Source organism: Syngnathus floridae, chromosome 2 (assembly GCF_059516105.1).
Source record: "Syngnathus floridae isolate MCC-2025c chromosome 2, RoL_Sflo_1.0, whole genome shotgun sequence".
NCBI lineage: Eukaryota > Metazoa > Chordata > Actinopteri > Syngnathiformes > Syngnathidae > Syngnathus > Syngnathus floridae.
The window spans coordinates 7,926,965-7,944,911 of NC_142414.1; the positions used below are offsets into that span (position 1 = coordinate 7,926,965).

The following is a 17,947-nucleotide window of genomic DNA, read 5'->3' on the forward strand; positions in this document are numbered from 1 at the left end:
ACTCACAGTTTTCCACCCTGCCGCACTATAAATGTTGGCCCAAAAAAAAACCATGTGAGGTCATACAATTGTTTATCTGGTATTACTCTTAAAAAAACGTTTACTGTGACTTAGTCAAAGTCTGCTTTATTGTCGATTTCTTCACAAGCGTTGTAATTGAGTCAAACTGACAATATTGCTTTTCAAAAATTTGCAGAACAGTTACAGTAGTTTATTCATATACTAATGAATATAATCCAAGTCGTTCTGGACACAAGCGCCTGGTGGCTGAGAACCAAATGTCTCATGTTCCGTCATGATTGATAAAGTTTTCTGAATCGTAGACCATCTCAGCTCCATTTGTCAAGTATCCTAATGACAAGATGGTCATTATTTCACAAGTTCTGGTGGTATCATCCTCAACGTTTCTTCCAGGTGAATTTTTTCCTAGCACCTTCTTGACCGGGCTTCTTCCTCTCCCTCAGTCTGGGATCAGAAGTCAGCAGACCAGCTGTCCAACGAAGACAAAAAAAAAAAAAACTCCAACATTTGAGAACAATTTGAGTTCAATCAGCAATTGATACAAAAAAAAGCAGCATCCTCACCTTGCCTCATGATCTCAACCTCTCTCTCAGAAACAAAGCTGCATAGAGCGTGGGAGATGGCGTGCCGCAGCGCCCCCGCCTGGCTGGAGCGCCCGCCACCGCTCACGCTGCTCTCCACGTCAAAGCGTCCCAGCATGCCCATGAACTGGAGCGGGAACATCAGCTGCTCTCTGTCCACAAAACACCCAGAATGGACAAAGACGATAAAATCAACTGCAATACGTAATATTTTCACCAAGCTGAAATTCTTGCTTTATTAGCATAAAATGGCATTGACTCCCATGGAGAGTTTCCAACTGTGAAAATTGCCATGCATCCTTCGCGACGTGGTCGAGTGACTCCGCTTGCCAGCACGTATTAAGAAAAACGCCTGACTCAGCAACGGCGAGAAGATGCGAGCGTATGAGGTTGCTGACACGGATGCTCTCAACTGTGTAATTAATTCACAACAAGGAGATAAAGACACGGCGTCTGGTGGGAGGAGTAATTGGAGAAAAAAAATAAGGCTCCCGCCAACCTGTCTTGTAAGACGTTGAAGTACCGGATGTAGCTCAGCCCGTTAACGGTGACACTTCCAGAGCCGCCATCTCTCAGAACCACCGAGGCGTTGGATGACTTTCTTCGTCCTGAGAGTCAACGCACAATGGGTTGCTTTTTTTTCTTGTCACAATATAAAATCCTGAGCTACCTTGTGAGGTGCTAAAAGCCAAGCCCTTTTCATCCTTCTCCAGAGGTGGGATTGTCTGCTTCCTGGACTGAGTCTGGAGTTGCTGGCGGTAACGGAGGACAAACTCCTCCTCCATGGTGCAGTAAGGCAGAGACAGCAGCCGCTCCATTAGCTGAAGGAAGCGAGTATACTGCAAGAACATCACAGTTGAGCTTACGTGTGGGCTGATAAATGTTTGTGTGGAAAGCTCTTACATCATGAACAGAAATGGGCTCCACCAGCAACTCCTCCAGCTCCTCCTTCAGGAGCCACCTGCTTGTGCCGAGGGGGCTAATGAGAGATGGACAGTGTCGTTACACTCTAGCAACAATAACGCGACTCCTCGGTCCCTCAAAGCAATTCGTGCACCCACATGGGCTTGACGTCCTGGTCGAAGAGTCCTTTGACACGCAGACGATCCTGATGCTTCTCGATGTTGACGATTTTACTCTGTGTGTCCTAAAAACGATCAGGAATGGAATTTAGGATTCATTTTGTTGACTAAGCAATGAACTGGAGGCAAACTCACGTGCATTAAGCTATAGTAAGCCTGTTTGCCAGTGTAAAACAGGAAGTGGAATGGCCGCCCGTCCGGCCCCCATTGGACAGCTGCGAGAAGAAGACAGGCCAACGTTAGTTCCGAAGAGCATCGGGCGAAACGTGCTCATGTCAGTGTGGTGTACCTCGCTGCTTTGGGAAGATTTCCTCCGGATGCTGATGGAGAAACGCAATAATAATAATATATATATATTTTTTTTACGTGATAGATGAGAAAACATGTCGAGTGTTGACCTTCATGAGGGGCCGCGCCTTCTTCTCAAACAAGCCTGAGGGGAAGAGGTAGGCGATGCTTCTCTGCAGCGTGGCAGAAAAAACAAACATTTTAGAAGAAAGTAAAAACTATGACAACAGATGAGAAGAACGGAGGTCATGGAGACAGCAGGACACAAGCTGCCCGCAGGTTCAAGGAAAGGTGAGCTCATTTTTGCGGCAACTCTGACAGCCAGCGGACGATTCAGACAAAGTTCAGCACGCGTGCTCACTAAGCATCCAACAGATGCTCTTCTCTGTTTTTAGGGCGTCAAGGATGGGCGAGCAGGTGGTGTGCAGGCGGCACCTTGACATTTCAGCTCGTCATCAGCAGCGGAGGAACAACAAAAGGCTCTCGCAGTTCGACAAGAAGCGTGGTAAAAGGCAACGACAGATGAAGTCCCCCCTGCGTCCCCCCCGCAATATGGCGGCCATTCCCAAGAGGGCGCCAGCTGAACATTTAATGGGCATCACAACAGATTTCTTTTTTGGGTGGCATGGAGGTAAAGAAATTAAATGCAAGTCATCGGCACAGACTACGACAAATACTCTTATCATTTCAGAATAAAATATTAATTCCAGGCTTACATCTATGTCCTCTTGAGTGAAATTCTCAGGGTCCTCTCCCATCATGTTGGCCAGGTGCCGCTTGCCCAGATTGAATTCCTCCACCTGCTTCTCGATATACTCCATCGTAAACTTTTCAGGGCCAGCGGCAGCCAAGTTCTTCCTGTGCATGACGGCACTTGTGCATATCTGTCTCCGGGCTACCTAGAGGAGAAGATGCATAGAGTTTTATTAGTTTTACAATGTTCTAACACAAATATTGCATTGGTGAAGAAAATAACAAATTTGAAGGGATTCACCAACATGTCATAGTCCACATCAGAGATAAGTTTGAAACAGATTGAATAAGGAACAAATGCAATGTTAAGGTTATTTTTAAAAATCAGCATAATACTATCGAACATTATTTTAATTTAACAGGAAGGGTGATGTGAGATATCAACATCTGTACTGAATGTTATTATCTTTCATGAAACGTGTACATACGAAAAGAAACGAAATGCGTGTAGTACAGTAAAGAAAATGGATGAAATTCCTTAGTTCTTAAATTACTACATAATTCGCTTGAAACATAAAATGATATTTCCGTATTGTCGTAACATAGCAACTGTAAGAAGAGTTGTGATAGCAAGAAGATGCTAGCTCAAGGGCATATCCTTTTATTCTTGTTTTTATATCGTTGAATATGCCCAATTGGGAATATATTCATCGCCGATTACAAAAAACTTACCTGCCGATTCGCCTGTGACGAGACTCTTGAACAAGATGTCCCACATTTTGTGAGAAAATAGCCGAGTGCTCGCGTACACGGCGCCGCCATGATGGCTGGCTAAAAGTGACGTCACATCGGAAGTTGACGTGACGTTTCGGCAGATTAGATCCGCCTGTGTAACGTGCCTGTATGGCGGCCATATTGGTAGAGGCAACGTTCCCATCGAAGGCAATGCATGGACATGGAAAATAAATAACCTGCTCATTTCTTAAACGGTTTTCACAAGTTTTACTTAATCATTAGATACAGAGGCCAGGGAATCGTTTATGTTCAGTGATTACATACATACATACATACATACATACATACATACATACATACATACATACATACATACATACATACATACATACATACATACATACAGACAGACAGACAGACAGACAGACAGACAGACAGACAGACAGACAGACAGACAGACAGACAGACAGACAGACAGACAGACAGACAGACAGACATACATACATACATACATACATACATACATACATACATACATACATACATACATACATACATACATACATACATACATACATACATACACAAGAATATAAAGTTAAAAATACAAGGACACATGGTATAATGAGTAGATAATATTAATGGCATTATTTATTAACATATTCTTATATTCAAAGATTTAATTGAATAAATTATCAATGAGTTGTTTATTTGTTCCTCTCACTCCCTTCTCTCGTTCTCTTTCTGTCTCTCCCTATCATACTGTATGTATGTAAAAACATGCCTGGTATACAATTTATTCCCATATGTTATCAACAAGTAGCTCAATGAATAAATTCCTTCCTCCCAAAAAGCATTTCGACCAACAAAAACAAATAATGCGCTGTAAAGTGGATAATAACAGGCACATGATGGTGTGCAGGCCACAACACAAACTGCCAGGACTGACAAATGAAGTAACGAGTAAACTGAATGTTGAAACAAAACATTTTTCAACAATAAAGTAATGATGAATAGGCCACTTCCGCTTTTGTAATCGAGGGGCTCTCCAGTCCACATCGCAGCATGACACATCTAGTGAGGAAAAAAAAACAGATTTTTTCCAAAAACAATTACAAAGCAAACAGGCCACATAACGTTCCAAAAAACAAAATCTGTTCCTGTTTTATTCCAATTGATTCCAACCATCACTCCAATCCCAGTTTACCCATCCCAGACTGACTTCACAACCTAACCACTAGAATGCACAAAATATATGTACAGTTTGTGTGCATGGTACAGAACACTATAGCTACAGATCAATGTTGCGTGTCTTCACTTTGATAGAGTTGGAACAAGAACATGGGAAGATTAATCACAGTGAAGGGGCACTGACTCCAGGCCGGTGCCAGTCGATTTGGCCGTGTGGTTAGATTGCCTCAAGGAGGCCTGTCGTCACTTGGATGATAAACAGTGTTTGCCCCTTTCTCTTGCCACCAGCGTCCTCCTGCCCACCAAGAAAAATAGTTTTCGACCTGCCTTCTCTAATTCACAGTGGAGTTACCAGTTGGGACATTAATCATCCCTTCCTCATCTCACAGGAGACTTGTCGTGGGCGGACTGCAAGGAGATCTTCAAATTTCACTTTTTACTGATGACAAGCTGGGGTTTGTTTATAATGACGGCTAAACACCGCAGAGGTAAGGCAATGCTGCGGAAAATAAAATCACAAACCCATCCGAGACTGAATGGCGAGATTCCACAATAGGCCACGTTGACCTCCCTTTTCTCTTAAATGAAGTGGCACACTTTTAATTATGCGCCTAAAACAGCAACATACACATCCCAACAGAGGATATCACACAGTGGAGCTAAGCCAAGCTCTCCTTCCCCCACTTTGCCGAGGACGAAGGCTTTACTATTGCCAAGCTGAGGCTTTGCTCCCGTCATCATTTCCATGCCGCTTTACGCTGATTTCCTAATATCCTTAGCGCCGTGCGAAGGGATAAGCCCATCATGCTGAAACATGACTATAAACCGTTCACGGCTCTAAAGAATCCATTATGGTTCCTCCACAAACACGGAAACTCGAATGGCCACTTTGCCCGTGCTCCTTTATTTACCCTCGGTGCCGCGGCGCGGGGGATTCAGCGCACTTGCCAGACAGCCACGCTGGATTTAATTACAAGTGGTCATTCATACCGTAAATCACTTAGCAGACATTTTTAACTTATATTGTAGTGCGTAACAGAAGTAAAAAGTTCAAGGCTCGGGGAAAAAATGGGTGGCGTGCGTCTAATTGCAGCAGGCGCGCGTTCATTCACTAAGGCGCACCCCGCCCCCTCGCCCCGCCCCCTCGCACGCACACAGTCATGTCAAAAATCTGCAGATTACAGAGAACTGTCCCTGAGTGGAAATTAATTTGCCACCAGTAATAGATAAAGACATTTTATTGAGATGCGTAAAGGGAGCCGAAGTGCCAGCGATGACCTGTAGGAATCAACCCTCATCAATATCACGATAATTACAAAGCACTTCTGGCAGCGCGTGAAATGAAGTGCGCGTGCAACAGATTGGGCGGCGGCCATAGTTGTCTGCAGGTATTAGAGCGCCTTCTCCTCACGGTGCCTCCACGGGCCCAAGTGCTGCCTGAGCCGACCGCAAGTCTTGCTCCGTTTGGGTCCGCTGTATCTGCGGATAATAGCCTTTGACAGTTTGGAAGAAAAAGATAACAAACGGAATGAGACAGTGTTCTGGCAAATTGTTCAGAAATACATTCCTCTCCAAAAGTATTGGAACGAGAAGGTCGGTTCATTGATCTTTGCTGACGACTGGAAACTTTTGCTTTGATTGAAAGCGCTTAAATAAATAAATAAATAAATGAATCTGCCCTCAATTTGATTAATTAGAAATATAAATATACATGCGACACAATAAGACATTTCAGATCAAAATTAAGCTTGTCTCCATGCATAGTCAATTTATTAATTTATTTACAAATGTTGATTTTAAATATATTTATTGGAATTATTAATTGGAATCTATATTCAAATAAATACATTTAAAATCATTTGTCCCTGTTTTGAAAAATGAGTGCGTTTACACAACCCGCACGCATTCAAATAAAAACCAACGTAATTTTCATGTAGGTTCAGATCCAAATCCATCTTCAGGATTGACAATAATGATAATATTATGATAGCTGACATTCTCCTTAAGATTTAATCATGACAAACATGATGTATTTGTAGCATTGAGGCGGCCCACACAACTCTCGCAGACCCGCTTACAGCAAAACCGTGTTTCCGATATGACCTTCCACCTCAGTTCCGAGAGGTTGATCCAAATGTTTCCCAACATTCACATCCATCCCTCACCTGGAACCACTTTGTCGACCAGCTCACCCCGTTGCCCTCTCACACGCCGTATTGAGTTCCCCCAACAGCTGAAAGGTTACTTCAGTCCATCTCTGGCTTGAAGAGATGACATGACTACTTTCCTTCCCCTTCTTCCCTCTCGGTGTTTTGTTCATTTGAACGGCTGGAGAGGAAGGAAACCATTTCAGACTGAACGAACTGGGGCCTGGCTCATTGGAGAGGAAGAGGATTTGCTTTGGAAGGTAGACAGGACGAAACCTGAGACTTCTCCAAATGTCTGGGAATGACCGAAGAAAAACATCCGGCACCCCGGTTGCCCTCCTCATCCCCCTGAAACTTTTCCCCATAATGGGCCCAGTCTGCTCCAATGTAAGGTCCCAAGAGGATGGGGGGGCAAACACTCAAACACATTGTACACATTCTATTCAAGTTCATAGACATCTATAAAAACACACCACTGTCAAAGCGTGTCTTGCTTGGACACGTGCAAAATAACAATCGACTATTTGTACATGAAGGGAGGGGGGGGGGTCATGGAGTTAGAGAATCACGAGCCTACATAGGAAAAACATGGAGACGATTAAATGGTCTTTTGGCGTGAATGTGACTGGCAACCTAAAATCGGTCAGGATGGACTAAAAAAAATAAAATCAAATCAACCATAGAAAATGTGTGAAAGGATGGCTAGACGACCCATTGGATGGAATCCGGGAACTGACACGCTTCAGGGAAGATTTGAATTTTCTTTCCATCAACATGTGGACAGATGTTCTTACACATCAATCAACAACAAAAATCTGGACAAAGATGCATTTCACTATTAAAAGTCTACTTGTGAGCATATAATGTAAAATTACTTCAGGGGGACCCCCCCCCCCCCCCCTAACTTACCTAACTTAACAACCCTAACGCGGCACCTTGACTAATGACACTGCTGGTTGGAGCGAGGGACACTTTGCAGGGTTAATATGCACGCTTGCTCTCATTGATCTTCCCAGCCTGGCTAATGACCACGGCGATTTGAAACGATACTCCTCGCTCGTGACTTGACATCATGGGGAAGGCACCAGAACTTCTCGGGGGGGGTGGTGGGGAAGGGCAAATCAGTATGGGCCGATATGAACGAACAAATCTGCGAGCGTTCCTCAACATCTGGCAATTTGACAATGTAGAAAGGTTAAACCACTAAAATGAAATATTTGCCCAGAGGGAGGGGGGGGGGGGTCAAGTCGGCGCAATTACAAGGTCCAATCGGCCGGGCTAATCAGCTAATAGCGTGTACCGGGGGCTCGGCTGGCCCGCTGAAGCCTGATCACAGCTCTGTTCTCCGCCTCTGCTGTTTACTTATTAAACCTTGTTCCCATGTTGAAGGACGCCTTGGCAGCCTCTGGCCCTGCACGCCCCGAGGCTACATTTAGCTCCCGACGCTACTTTTAAACAGGACCACACCGATTGGCGAGAGAGAGCAGCCGAGGCGTTAATCAGTATCCCGGGCCTTTGTTGCGGAATGATCTCAAATTACTTTCCCCCCCCCCAATCTGGCAGGCATTAACACCTCGGGAAGCAAAGGTAGGAATTTGCACCCTGAGGTGGCAAAGTGCAAGATGTGTGTGTGTGTGTGTGGCGTGAGACAAAGCCCTACTTGGCATTCAGGCTCTGATGATGTGTGCGTTGTCAAAGTCACAAATTTGCTGTACATAAGTATCAAGTGCAGGATTAGTGTTGGCTTTATCAGAAGCGTCTGGTGTGCAACACTTTTGAACGATGCTCGGGGAACAATTACTGGTAATTAAATATGTGCCAGTTACTGGAAAGAAAGATAATTACGTCCTTGGTGTATCGCACCAATTAATTACTTTTATTTCAATGAGCTTTTGAGAACGGAAGCCACTCGGATGTTTGAGTACAAGCAACCTCTGTGTTTGCTTTTTGTACAATTTTTGCACATTTAGCAGATGTTGCCGTCGTTTGATATGGGCAAAAGAGCGTCTCTTCTCTTTGCCTCCTCCCGCTTAAGCGGGGAAACGTTGACGCTTGAGAGGAGCTGCCTCTCGCTAAGAGGATTGGTCAGATTGGAGGATCGTTCATCCTCACACTTTTTCCGTGCGTGCCGCTCCTCACCGGGCCGAGATTACCTGCAGGCGGCAAACCGTTTCCGCATCACAGCGCCAACCGTATCCGCTTGCTCGCATCGAGTTGGAAACTGCGGATTAGCACGCTCATTTGTGGCGCGGGGCTCTAATGTCTAACCTGCAAGGACCCGCGGCCCATCATTAGTAATCTATTAAATCCAGCGGCTAGAAATGGTTACACCAACAAACCGGGGCTGCTGCCTGCCTGCCTGCATGTTTTCCAATCTGCTTTTTGTTTTGATTAATGAGATACCGAGCGAGACGGCCCGGGTGCTCTCGATTCTTTCACCTCTTCTTTTTTTTTTTATGCCGGCTGTCTTTTTTTCTATAGCGGCGGTTTAATCCACGCATGCACCCACAGCTTCAGCCTGTCAGAAATGTTTTGTGTGTGTCGTTTAGGAGCTGGTAGGCTCGAATGGCCACGACAAAACCATTCGTGCTGAGAGTTTTGCAGCCAAAGGTCAACTTTTGCTCGAATGTTTGCGAGCAGTATTTTTTTAAAACTTTGGACGTCTCCTTTTTAAAAGTAGACAGCCAATACTCAGATTGCACAGATAAAAAACATCATATAATACATCACCAGTCCAGTGGCTTGTCATCCTGCAAAGATTTTCAGAAGTATTTGAAAATATCAGGAATGTCTCATTTGAAAAAGGATTCTTGATAAACGTTTTTTTGTGATGCTCTGCAATTGCTTGACCAAGGTCAACTGGGAGCGGCTCCACCTTAGCCATGACCCCACAATGAGGACAAGCAAAATAGGAAATGAATGGACGCAGGAGAACTGCTTCATGTATACAAACCAATTAGTCATGTGATGTCATGTGAGGAAGTGTGCATGGGGCGGTGGGAGAGGGAGAGGTGGAGGGGGGGTCGCAGCAGGTTGGCGTGGCTCCTGATCTAAGCAGTATTGACAAAGCCATCGGAGTCGGTGATGTGTCTGGCTCCCCGCTCGCTCCCCAATGACTCCCCCCCCCTCCCGGTGCTGTCACCAAGGTAACTGCCGCCGGGTCCAACAGCCTGTCGGGACAGTCCCCAGACAGCCAACTGGAGCATACATGTCACTTTCAAACACGCCATTTCTATGCCACAAAAAAAAAAAAAAGGATGACAAGAAAAACTTTGTTGGAATATGACATCATCTGGGGGAAAAAAAAGTTTAACTCTTACACAGCAGGGTAAATCATGTTCTTCCACAAACTACTTTTTGTTTCTCTACTTTAAAGTCTTAAAATGTTCTCTTATTTCAAATGTCTTCAATTATTTTGTCTTTAAATGTTGCATTGTGCCTTTAAATAATTCCTTTAAATGTTGATTTTTAAAAGACAATTGAAATTTGAGTTGAAATCTGAAGTTGCCTAACGATATGACGCACATTAAAATACGATAATCACATTACACCTACGAGCAAATCAGTCACACAGTGTCGACAGTAGAAGATATGAAAGATAACTAACTAGCTTCCTGGTTCCCTTGGCAACCACAAAACCTTGTAGAACATCTTTTGTTGGGATCATCAGGCGCTTTTTAACCCCTCGAATTGACTGCTTAGAACAAAACAGACTGCAAATACCAAACGTTTACATTGGGAAAAAAATTAAACACGTTTTTTTTTATAAAACAATAGTTTGTCTAAAAGCGTGCAACATATCTTGCAACATAATATTGGGAGCTAAAAACAACAACCTCGTCATCGTATTTATGTAAAACACTATGCATGAAAAAATTCGAGCCAAGTGGCCACTGGACGGCGCTGCAGGGTCATAGATTTGCAGGGCTATACGTTTTCTTCCAAATTAAATTGTGTTCTTTATGGATTAGCTTTGTTTACATATATTATATCAACGATATTGAGGAATTTTAGTTGAATTATTGATTTATTGATTTGTAATACTATATATACAAATAAATACAATTCTTAGATTGCGATATAAAAATACCCATTTAAAAATTGATTTTACTACACGCAACAACTACAGCAAAATAAACAATATACAATTTTGGGAGTTTAACAAAGAATTCTAGTAAATGTACATTAATTAACATTTCTATTTAATTGCGCCAATCCTCCAAAATCATTGGCTTTTGGTAACTTTTTTACTGCGGCATGCTTTAAGGTTGTTTTTTTTTTTTTGAGAGGGGGGGGGGTCAAAACTATAGATAGATAGATAGATAGATAGATAGATAGATAGATAGATAGATAGATAGATAGATAGATAGATAGATAGAGAGAGAGAGAGAGAGAGAGAGAGAGAGAGAGAGAGAAGAGAGAAAGAGAGAGAGAGACAGACAGAGAGAGAGAGAGAGACAGACAGACAGACAGACAGACAGACAGACAGACAGACAGACAGACAGACAGACAGGTACTGCTGGGGCCGCGCTTGCAAAGGTAAGCTCGAAGAAAAGGGGAAAGGGAGGCAGTTCCCAACTCTGCGACCTTCCCAATTTGTGAAGAGGAACCCCGACAATCACATCCACAAGATGCTCGTTTGTCCTTCTCTTTTCATCACGCAACAAAAACAATAAACACTACGTTAATGTATCGACAGTAATTGTTGAGTGTTTAAATTATTTATGGCAATTACGTGCAACGTGTGTCTGATGGGATTTATTTAAAACAAACATTTTTATGGTAAATTAAGTTTTAATTGGGGAACAATTCCAACGTTAGAGGCAACAATTTACAGGTCATTTATATTACTGCCGTTAATGTGGGAATAATGCGAAACAATTTGGCAGGAGGTGAGTGTATCTGCGTGCAATGATGCTGACGAATAAATGGCTCAGAAAGAAAAAAAAAATGTCAACATGAGCAGTCTTGAGCATTGTTCTTTTTTTTCTTCGTTTGGTTAGTCGAGTCGGAATAATTAGTAATACTCCACGCGTGGATTAAATACAGATTCCAAAAGGACACGCTAAAAAATCAAAGTGCTGATGTCGTGTTAACCCATATGGATTAAATATTCAATATAGTGCGCCTAAATCAACCTTATCAGGACCTAATAATTAATTGGCCCTACTTAATATTCACGTCGTGTCGTGTAACATGGCCCTTATTGGATGTTATTGCGTAAGTGCGTAGATAAAATATTAATCGGGCTAATTATTTCTTATGACACGCGCAGCAGTGACTTCCTGCCGGAGCCCTATTGAAATATTAGCAGCAATTAGGTGTTTTAAAGTTTGCTTTGCGTGAGAAATCCCCCCCTAGATCACGGACAAAGTGGTTTTAGGCGTATAGTGGTGTGACATGTCGAGCCGCTTCGATTATTGGGGCTCCCATTGAGGGCCTCGCGAGCACGCACCCACGCGAGCGCACACACCGCTGCCAACATAGGCTTGAGGAGCCATGAAAAAGCCAAAGCTGTGGCAGAATAGGCGGATCAAAACCCATTATGAGATTTGAAGCTGGTTTTGTGTCGGGGCCTGCTTGAATCCCTCAGCAGATTGCCGTTGAGGCTATTTGTGCACAAGCAAGCGTGCGTGCGTGTGCGTGGAAAATCATCAATGCGTTGTCAACTTGGCGGACTTCTCTCAAATGGAAACAGACAAAAAAAGCTCACGCAACAATTATTTAAATTCAAAGTTGAGATTACTCGAGAAAAAAAAAGATTGCAAATAAAATAGCAAGCGGTTGAGAGAAAGAAAGTTTTGTGCATGTGACGTCAGCCATCTCCAGTCACGGAGACAAAGACGTGCTGCTATGTGATCATTGAATTCGGTTGCTAGGCAACTATAGTGCGGGAATTCATCCGCGAAATTCAAACCGTACATCGCAAGGACACGTTCTGGGAGTTTTGGCGAGTGGCGAGAAAGAAAAGTTAAACACACACACACAAATATAAGACAAGACACATAACCCATACGAAATCTTCTGAGTTTGGCCTGCAGATGAAATTCATCATTCACCTCAAATATAAAAACAGCACATCTTTATACTTCGACTGAATGCTGGTGGAAAAATAACCCCCTCCCCTCCCCCAAAAATTTTGCAAAATAATACACGTTCTTGAAAAGAATTTAAAAAGAGTTTGCATCCTGACACGTGCACGCATGCGCGTTCTATTAGTATTTCATTCAAGTGAGTTCTTCATGTGCAAACTCCAAATAGGCCATGCACACAAGTGGGCACGTTATTGGGCCTGAAGAGGCTCCACATGTAAACAAACGACTGCCTTGCTTCGTTTCAACACTGCTGAATCAACGCCAACGTTCGTGCAATTATTTTTGACAATTAGTTTTATACGCCACATTTTAAAATCTATTTAAGACTATATAATGCTGAGCATGCAGCAGCAATGCATTTGATGGTAATGCGTGTATCCCAAAAATATCACACACACATCGCAATTTAATAATAATAATAATAAAATAATAATAATGTCAATTTAACACACAAGATGGCTGCATTTCATTCTAACAAATTTATTGTGTCTCAATCAGCTCGTACGGAACTACTACTGAAATTAAATTACAATCAAATGATCACATCAAAATATACCAACAACGGCAGCTTGTGATGATTTGTGCTCCTCCAGAATAAAAAATAAGAAAGAGAAAATATAACAAGAAAGCATCTCACACAAGTCCATGGGGCGGGAAATAAATTACCGTTTGGAATAATTCATAGGTATTCCGAATAAAATATTAAAACAAATCATTCTGATGAAAAATATAAAGTAAATAATTCCGATCAGTATCTGATCTAGTGATCTATATTGCCGGCTTTACAGAGTTGTTTATTAAAACCTACCAAAGAATACTGCTTAGAAAGGGCAGCATTAATAATATGTCCGCAGCACCCACTCAGTCACACTTGGCAAAACAATTTTTGATTTTTTTTTCTTTAAATTCCCCCTCGTCAAATAAGTGCAGCTGGAGTCTTTGTCAAATGTCTCTTTTGTTGAAATAGAAACGGGGACACGGAGAATCCATCACGACGTCAGCGTCCATTAAATAATAATAATTAAAAAAATGCCACTTGAAAGCAAAAAATGATCTTTCAGATCAGACGGGTTTTGGGGAGCAGTCCACTTCCGGTCTTTTTTGTTTTTTGTCGTGGAAAAAAAAAATCCCTGATCCTTCGAGTGTGGGTAATGAATACAACAAGAAAGCTTGGTGGATTTTATTCGTTCTTCGACTGGTTTGAAAGTCCTCCATCGAAAAGGATAGAAAAAAAAAAAGCTTGGCCCTTGTTCTCGATCACACAGGACAGTGGTCGTTGTTTTGGAGGGTGGGCGGGAGGGGGCATCAAAACAACACTCGGTGATGGTGGGATGAGGTGTGTTGAAGGAGGGCGGGGTGGGGGTGGGGGGGGTGTCTTGGTGTGTTCTCAATGCGCCAAAATTACCTGGTGGAATGAACTTGTGGTTGTCACCCTCTGGTCGCTCGCCTCACTTGCATCTTTTAAGTAATCTACTAAAAAATGCCCCTGAAAGAAACAAGCAGAAGGAACCTTTTAGGTTAAAACATTTCAGGCCCCTGAAGAAGATGCGTTTGTTCTGAAGGGGGTTGGGAGGAAAAGCGGTTCAAGGTTCTCTTTGTTTTCTCTCTCTCTCTCTCTGCTGAAAAATAGATAACATTTGTTTTGCAGTCTCATTCACATTCCCTCACAATCACAGTATCAAAATTGCTGCTATCCTGGCGATAGTCTGTGCGTATGTGTTTTTTTTGTGTAGCAATCGGATATAAAATATTCTGCTGTGCTGCTTGCTCTATGTTTCACTGAACATTCGTTTGCAGTCCATGGAGGGGGGCGGCGTTTCTGCACTCACATTGCCGACCTGAGAGTACACATCCTCCGGCGTCTGCGCCACTCCCGGGGGCGTCATCCGCTTTTCCTTCTGTCTCCTATTGCAAAACCACACTCGGACCACTTCCTTCTCCAGCTGCAGGTTGTCCGCCAGGGTGCTGATTTCCTGGGCCGAGGGCTTGGGACACTTGAGGAAGTGGCTCTCCAGAGCCCCCTTGACGCTCACCTCGATGGACGTGCGCTTCTTTCTCTTTCTGCCCTGCGCGGCGATTTTGTCGATGCTGGTGGGGCTGCCGGTGGACGAGTCGGCTTCCTCCAGCCACTTATTCAGCAGCGGCTTGAGCTTGCACATGTTCTTGAAACTGAGCTGCAGAGCCTCGAATCTGCAGATGGTCGTCTGCGAGAAGACGTTGCCGTAAAGGGTGCCCAGCGCCAGGCCCACGTCCGCCTGGGTGAAGCCCAGTTTGATCCTCCGCTGCTTGAACTGCTTGGCGAACTGCTCCAAGTCGTCCGATGTCGGCGTGTCGTCGTCCGAGTGCGGGTCGTGGCTGTTGACGCCGCCGTGGTGCTGGTGGTGCGGGTGATGCTGGTGATGGTGGTGGTGGTGCGCGCCGTGGTCCAGATCCGGGGTGTCGCCCCGGACCAAGCCCGGGTGCACCAGGCTCTGGCTCCCGGGGCTGAGCATGCCGTTCACAGTGAAGCCTCCCGGCTGGGAGTAGATGAGCGACTGCTGCTGCTGTTGCTGCTGCTGCTGCCCACCCGATATGGAGTTAATGTGCGCCGCGGTGCTGCTGCCCCAAGCGCCGGCGTGAGTCTGATGGGCCGCTAAGTGAGGCGGCACCGGCGGCCGGTGGTGCAGCGCCGTGCCCGTGTGCAGGTCGTCCCTGGCGGAGTTCTTCACGTCCTGCTGCTGCGGACTGGCGCTCATGCCGACCGGGCTCGACGACCAGGGGGAGCCGGCTTCGGCGGCGGCCACCGCGGCGGCTGCAGCTGCGGCGGCGGCGTGCGGGAGCGAGGTCACCCACTGGTGGGCATGGCTCAGCATGTGTCCTCCGTTGCTGGCTGCCATCGCGCCTTGCATAAAGTCACTTTGCACCATCTTGATGGAGGGGTCCCCTCTGTAGCCCCCAGAGCCCGAGGTAACAGCAGCGCTGCCCGGCTGCATGCCACCGCCTCCCGAGTCAGAGTGCACGATCGAGCCCGACGATAGGATGCTATTGCTGCCCAGATAAGGATTGGAAGCCGCGGTGGCCATTCCGTCAAGCCTTATGAATATGTTGGTGGATCGCCCCCTCCCTTTCTACAGTCACTTCTTTCGTGTAGGCAAATTATGCCTCATGAATTATTCAAACGTCAAAAAGTAGTTATGGCTTGCCACACACCATGCGTGCGTAAATACGCCAAAACGACGGTTTCGGAAAACTGAATAAAATCCGCATGCATTTACAGCATCCGCGCGGGCAGCTGTGCATGCGAGATGGACGAATACAAACTCCAGCTTCGCAAAAATCCTTTTAAAACATGTGCAGTCCGTGTACAAAGTTGCTCGGATGAAAATGTGGACATTAAAATTCAATTATGAATGGAAAAAGCGTCGTCCCCCCGAAAAAGTTTCGGTGATCAGGAAAAAAAAAGAAAAAGCTTGCAAATTGTCCACACAGTTCCAGTTTATGTTCCCGTTAGATGTTAAAAAAAAAACATGAGCGGAGTCCTTTTGTAATTCGGTCAGATTTCTCCCTCGCTTTATTCTTTTCTCTCTCTTCTTTTTACAGCAGTGAGGAGTCTTTCTCTTTGTTCCGTTTTGATATATTTAAAGCTGCCAAACCGCAAACTCCAGTTGAAGTACAATCCGTAGGAACAGTGGAAGGCGCTGCTCACCAGCCTCCCCTCTCATTCGCTTGTTCTCCCTCTCCTCCTCTCTCTCCCTGACTGGCCGTCGAGTCCCGCCCCCCCTTACACCCCCGACTCCCCCCCCGCCCCCTGGCACGAGGACTCGCGGATGTTTACCTCGTTCCTCTCCGCTGATTGGCTGCCGGGGGAATGATTGGCAGGCACCAGCAGCTTCGCTGAAGGCTCACGAAGACTCCTTCCGGCGGTTCCAATTGGTTTATTCTTAATTGCAGCCCAAACAAAACCAGAATAGTAAATAAAATGGAAGCTCGTAAAGTGAATGTAAGCTCTTGTACAACAACTTTGCACAATGTATTAGATTTCCAATCAATCTGTTAGGGACAACAGTGCACCTGTTTTGAAGCATTATTTTTGGAATACAAAGAAGAACGACACTTTACAAAGATTTCATGCTCAAATTCTAAAGCATTTATTAAAAAGGAATTGAGGTTTCAAATTCTTTAATTTGGTTAAGGGTATCCACTAAAATAAACAGTAGTCGATGTATCACTAATTAATGTTAATTTTTTCCCCCAAAAAACTACAAGTTTTAATTTTGTCATTACAACTCTTTGGTCAATAAAACATTCTGCTTCACTCTAACAATTCTAATGATCTTCTTACTTGGCCTGATTGTGTAATAGGAGGAATAGACACTGGTTTGTTAATTCCTCAAGGGTCAAGTATAGATTGAAGACATTCCTGAACAAACCCAAACTGTTTATGTCCAACAATGACAACCAGAAGCGGCTGTATTATGCAATCAAATTATATTTGGTATATATTGGAGGATGATGAACAGATGAGAGCACATGTTGTGCACATTGTTTTCCTTGGTAGCTGTCCAGTGTACTCATTGGCTATGTTCAAAAGATCATTGAAAAAACAAGGCTGGTAAATGGTGTGTAGTGGGTCAATATAAAGGCAGGTCAAATTGCCTCCACAAAAAGTTGTAGAAAAAGAGCCAAATGCAGTCTTTAAAGCAGGGGTGTGTAAACTTTTGCTTCTGAGGAATCAAAGGATGCAAGGGCGACTTTGACATTTTTTACCTTTAATCTATTAAGTATCCTAAAAATCAATCAAAAAACAATTTTATGTACACAAACTATATCTAATTCATAAAGTAAATAGTTTTAAAGCAGTTGAGGATCATTATTCACAAATCAGACTTGAAGCAGAAATTGAAGGTTATCATTTTTATGCAATAATATTACTAGTATTTTATTTGCAAATCTGAATATTTTTAAGTTATTTACCAAGGGCCGCTAAAAACGGCCACCGGTCCAAAAATCGCCCTCAGGCCGCAGTTTGGACACACCTTCTTTCACGGTGCGACACAGCCACACCTTCTCAAACGACACCCCGATTGACTCAAAGGAAGCTGGGTGTCTGCATCCTACTGTGCCCAGTTTGCCCA

The 17,947-nt window shown here is 44.2% G+C and overlaps 2 protein-coding genes across 2 annotated transcripts; both read right to left on the minus strand.

Annotated features, from left to right (window-relative positions):
* Positions 1–110: 110 nt before the first annotated feature.
* Positions 111–3,531, minus strand: mrps9 (mitochondrial ribosomal protein S9). Its single transcript, XM_088369773.1, has 11 exons — positions 3,398–3,531; positions 2,689–2,871; positions 2,083–2,145; positions 1,974–2,004; positions 1,820–1,899; positions 1,664–1,749; positions 1,506–1,581; positions 1,273–1,441; positions 1,102–1,210; positions 585–754; positions 111–490 (listed from the first exon to the last, which is right to left on the minus strand). The coding sequence occupies exons 1-11, from the start codon at positions 3,485–3,487 to the stop codon at positions 399–401; spliced, it is 1,149 nt and encodes a 382-aa protein (XP_088225899.1). The 5' UTR covers positions 3,488–3,531; the 3' UTR covers positions 111–398.
* Positions 3,532–13,282: 9,751 nt separating this feature from the next.
* pou3f3b (POU class 3 homeobox 3b) lies at positions 13,283–16,570 on the minus strand. Its single transcript, XM_088369767.1, has 2 exons — positions 14,663–16,570; positions 13,283–14,319 (listed from the first exon to the last, which is right to left on the minus strand). Exons 1-2 carry the CDS (start codon positions 15,893–15,895, stop codon positions 14,221–14,223), a joined length of 1,332 nt encoding a protein of 443 aa, XP_088225893.1. The 5' UTR covers positions 15,896–16,570; the 3' UTR covers positions 13,283–14,220.
* Positions 16,571–17,947: the final 1,377 nt, after the last annotated feature.

Excerpts from the sequence above, each read along its gene's own strand:
- mrps9 (XM_088369773.1), bottom strand. The coding sequence starts at position 3,487 with ATGGCGGCGCCGTGTACGCGAGCACTCGGCTATTTTCTCACAAAATGT. Across the intron at positions 2,005-2,082 it reads AGGCGCGGCCCCTCATGAAG|CATCCGGAGGAAATCTTCCC; the intron begins GTCAACACTCGA and ends TTTCTCCATCAG. Across the intron at positions 1,900-1,973 it reads AATCTTCCCAAAGCAGCGAG|CTGTCCAATGGGGGCCGGAC; the intron begins GTACACCACACT and ends TTCTTCTCGCAG.
- pou3f3b (XM_088369767.1), bottom strand. The coding sequence starts at position 15,895 with ATGGCCACCGCGGCTTCCAATCCTTATCTGGGCAGCAATAGCATCCTA. Across the intron at positions 14,320-14,662 it reads TGTACTCTCAGGTCGGCAAT|GGGCATTTTTTAGTAGATTA; the intron begins GTGAGTGCAGAA and ends TGTTTCTTTCAG.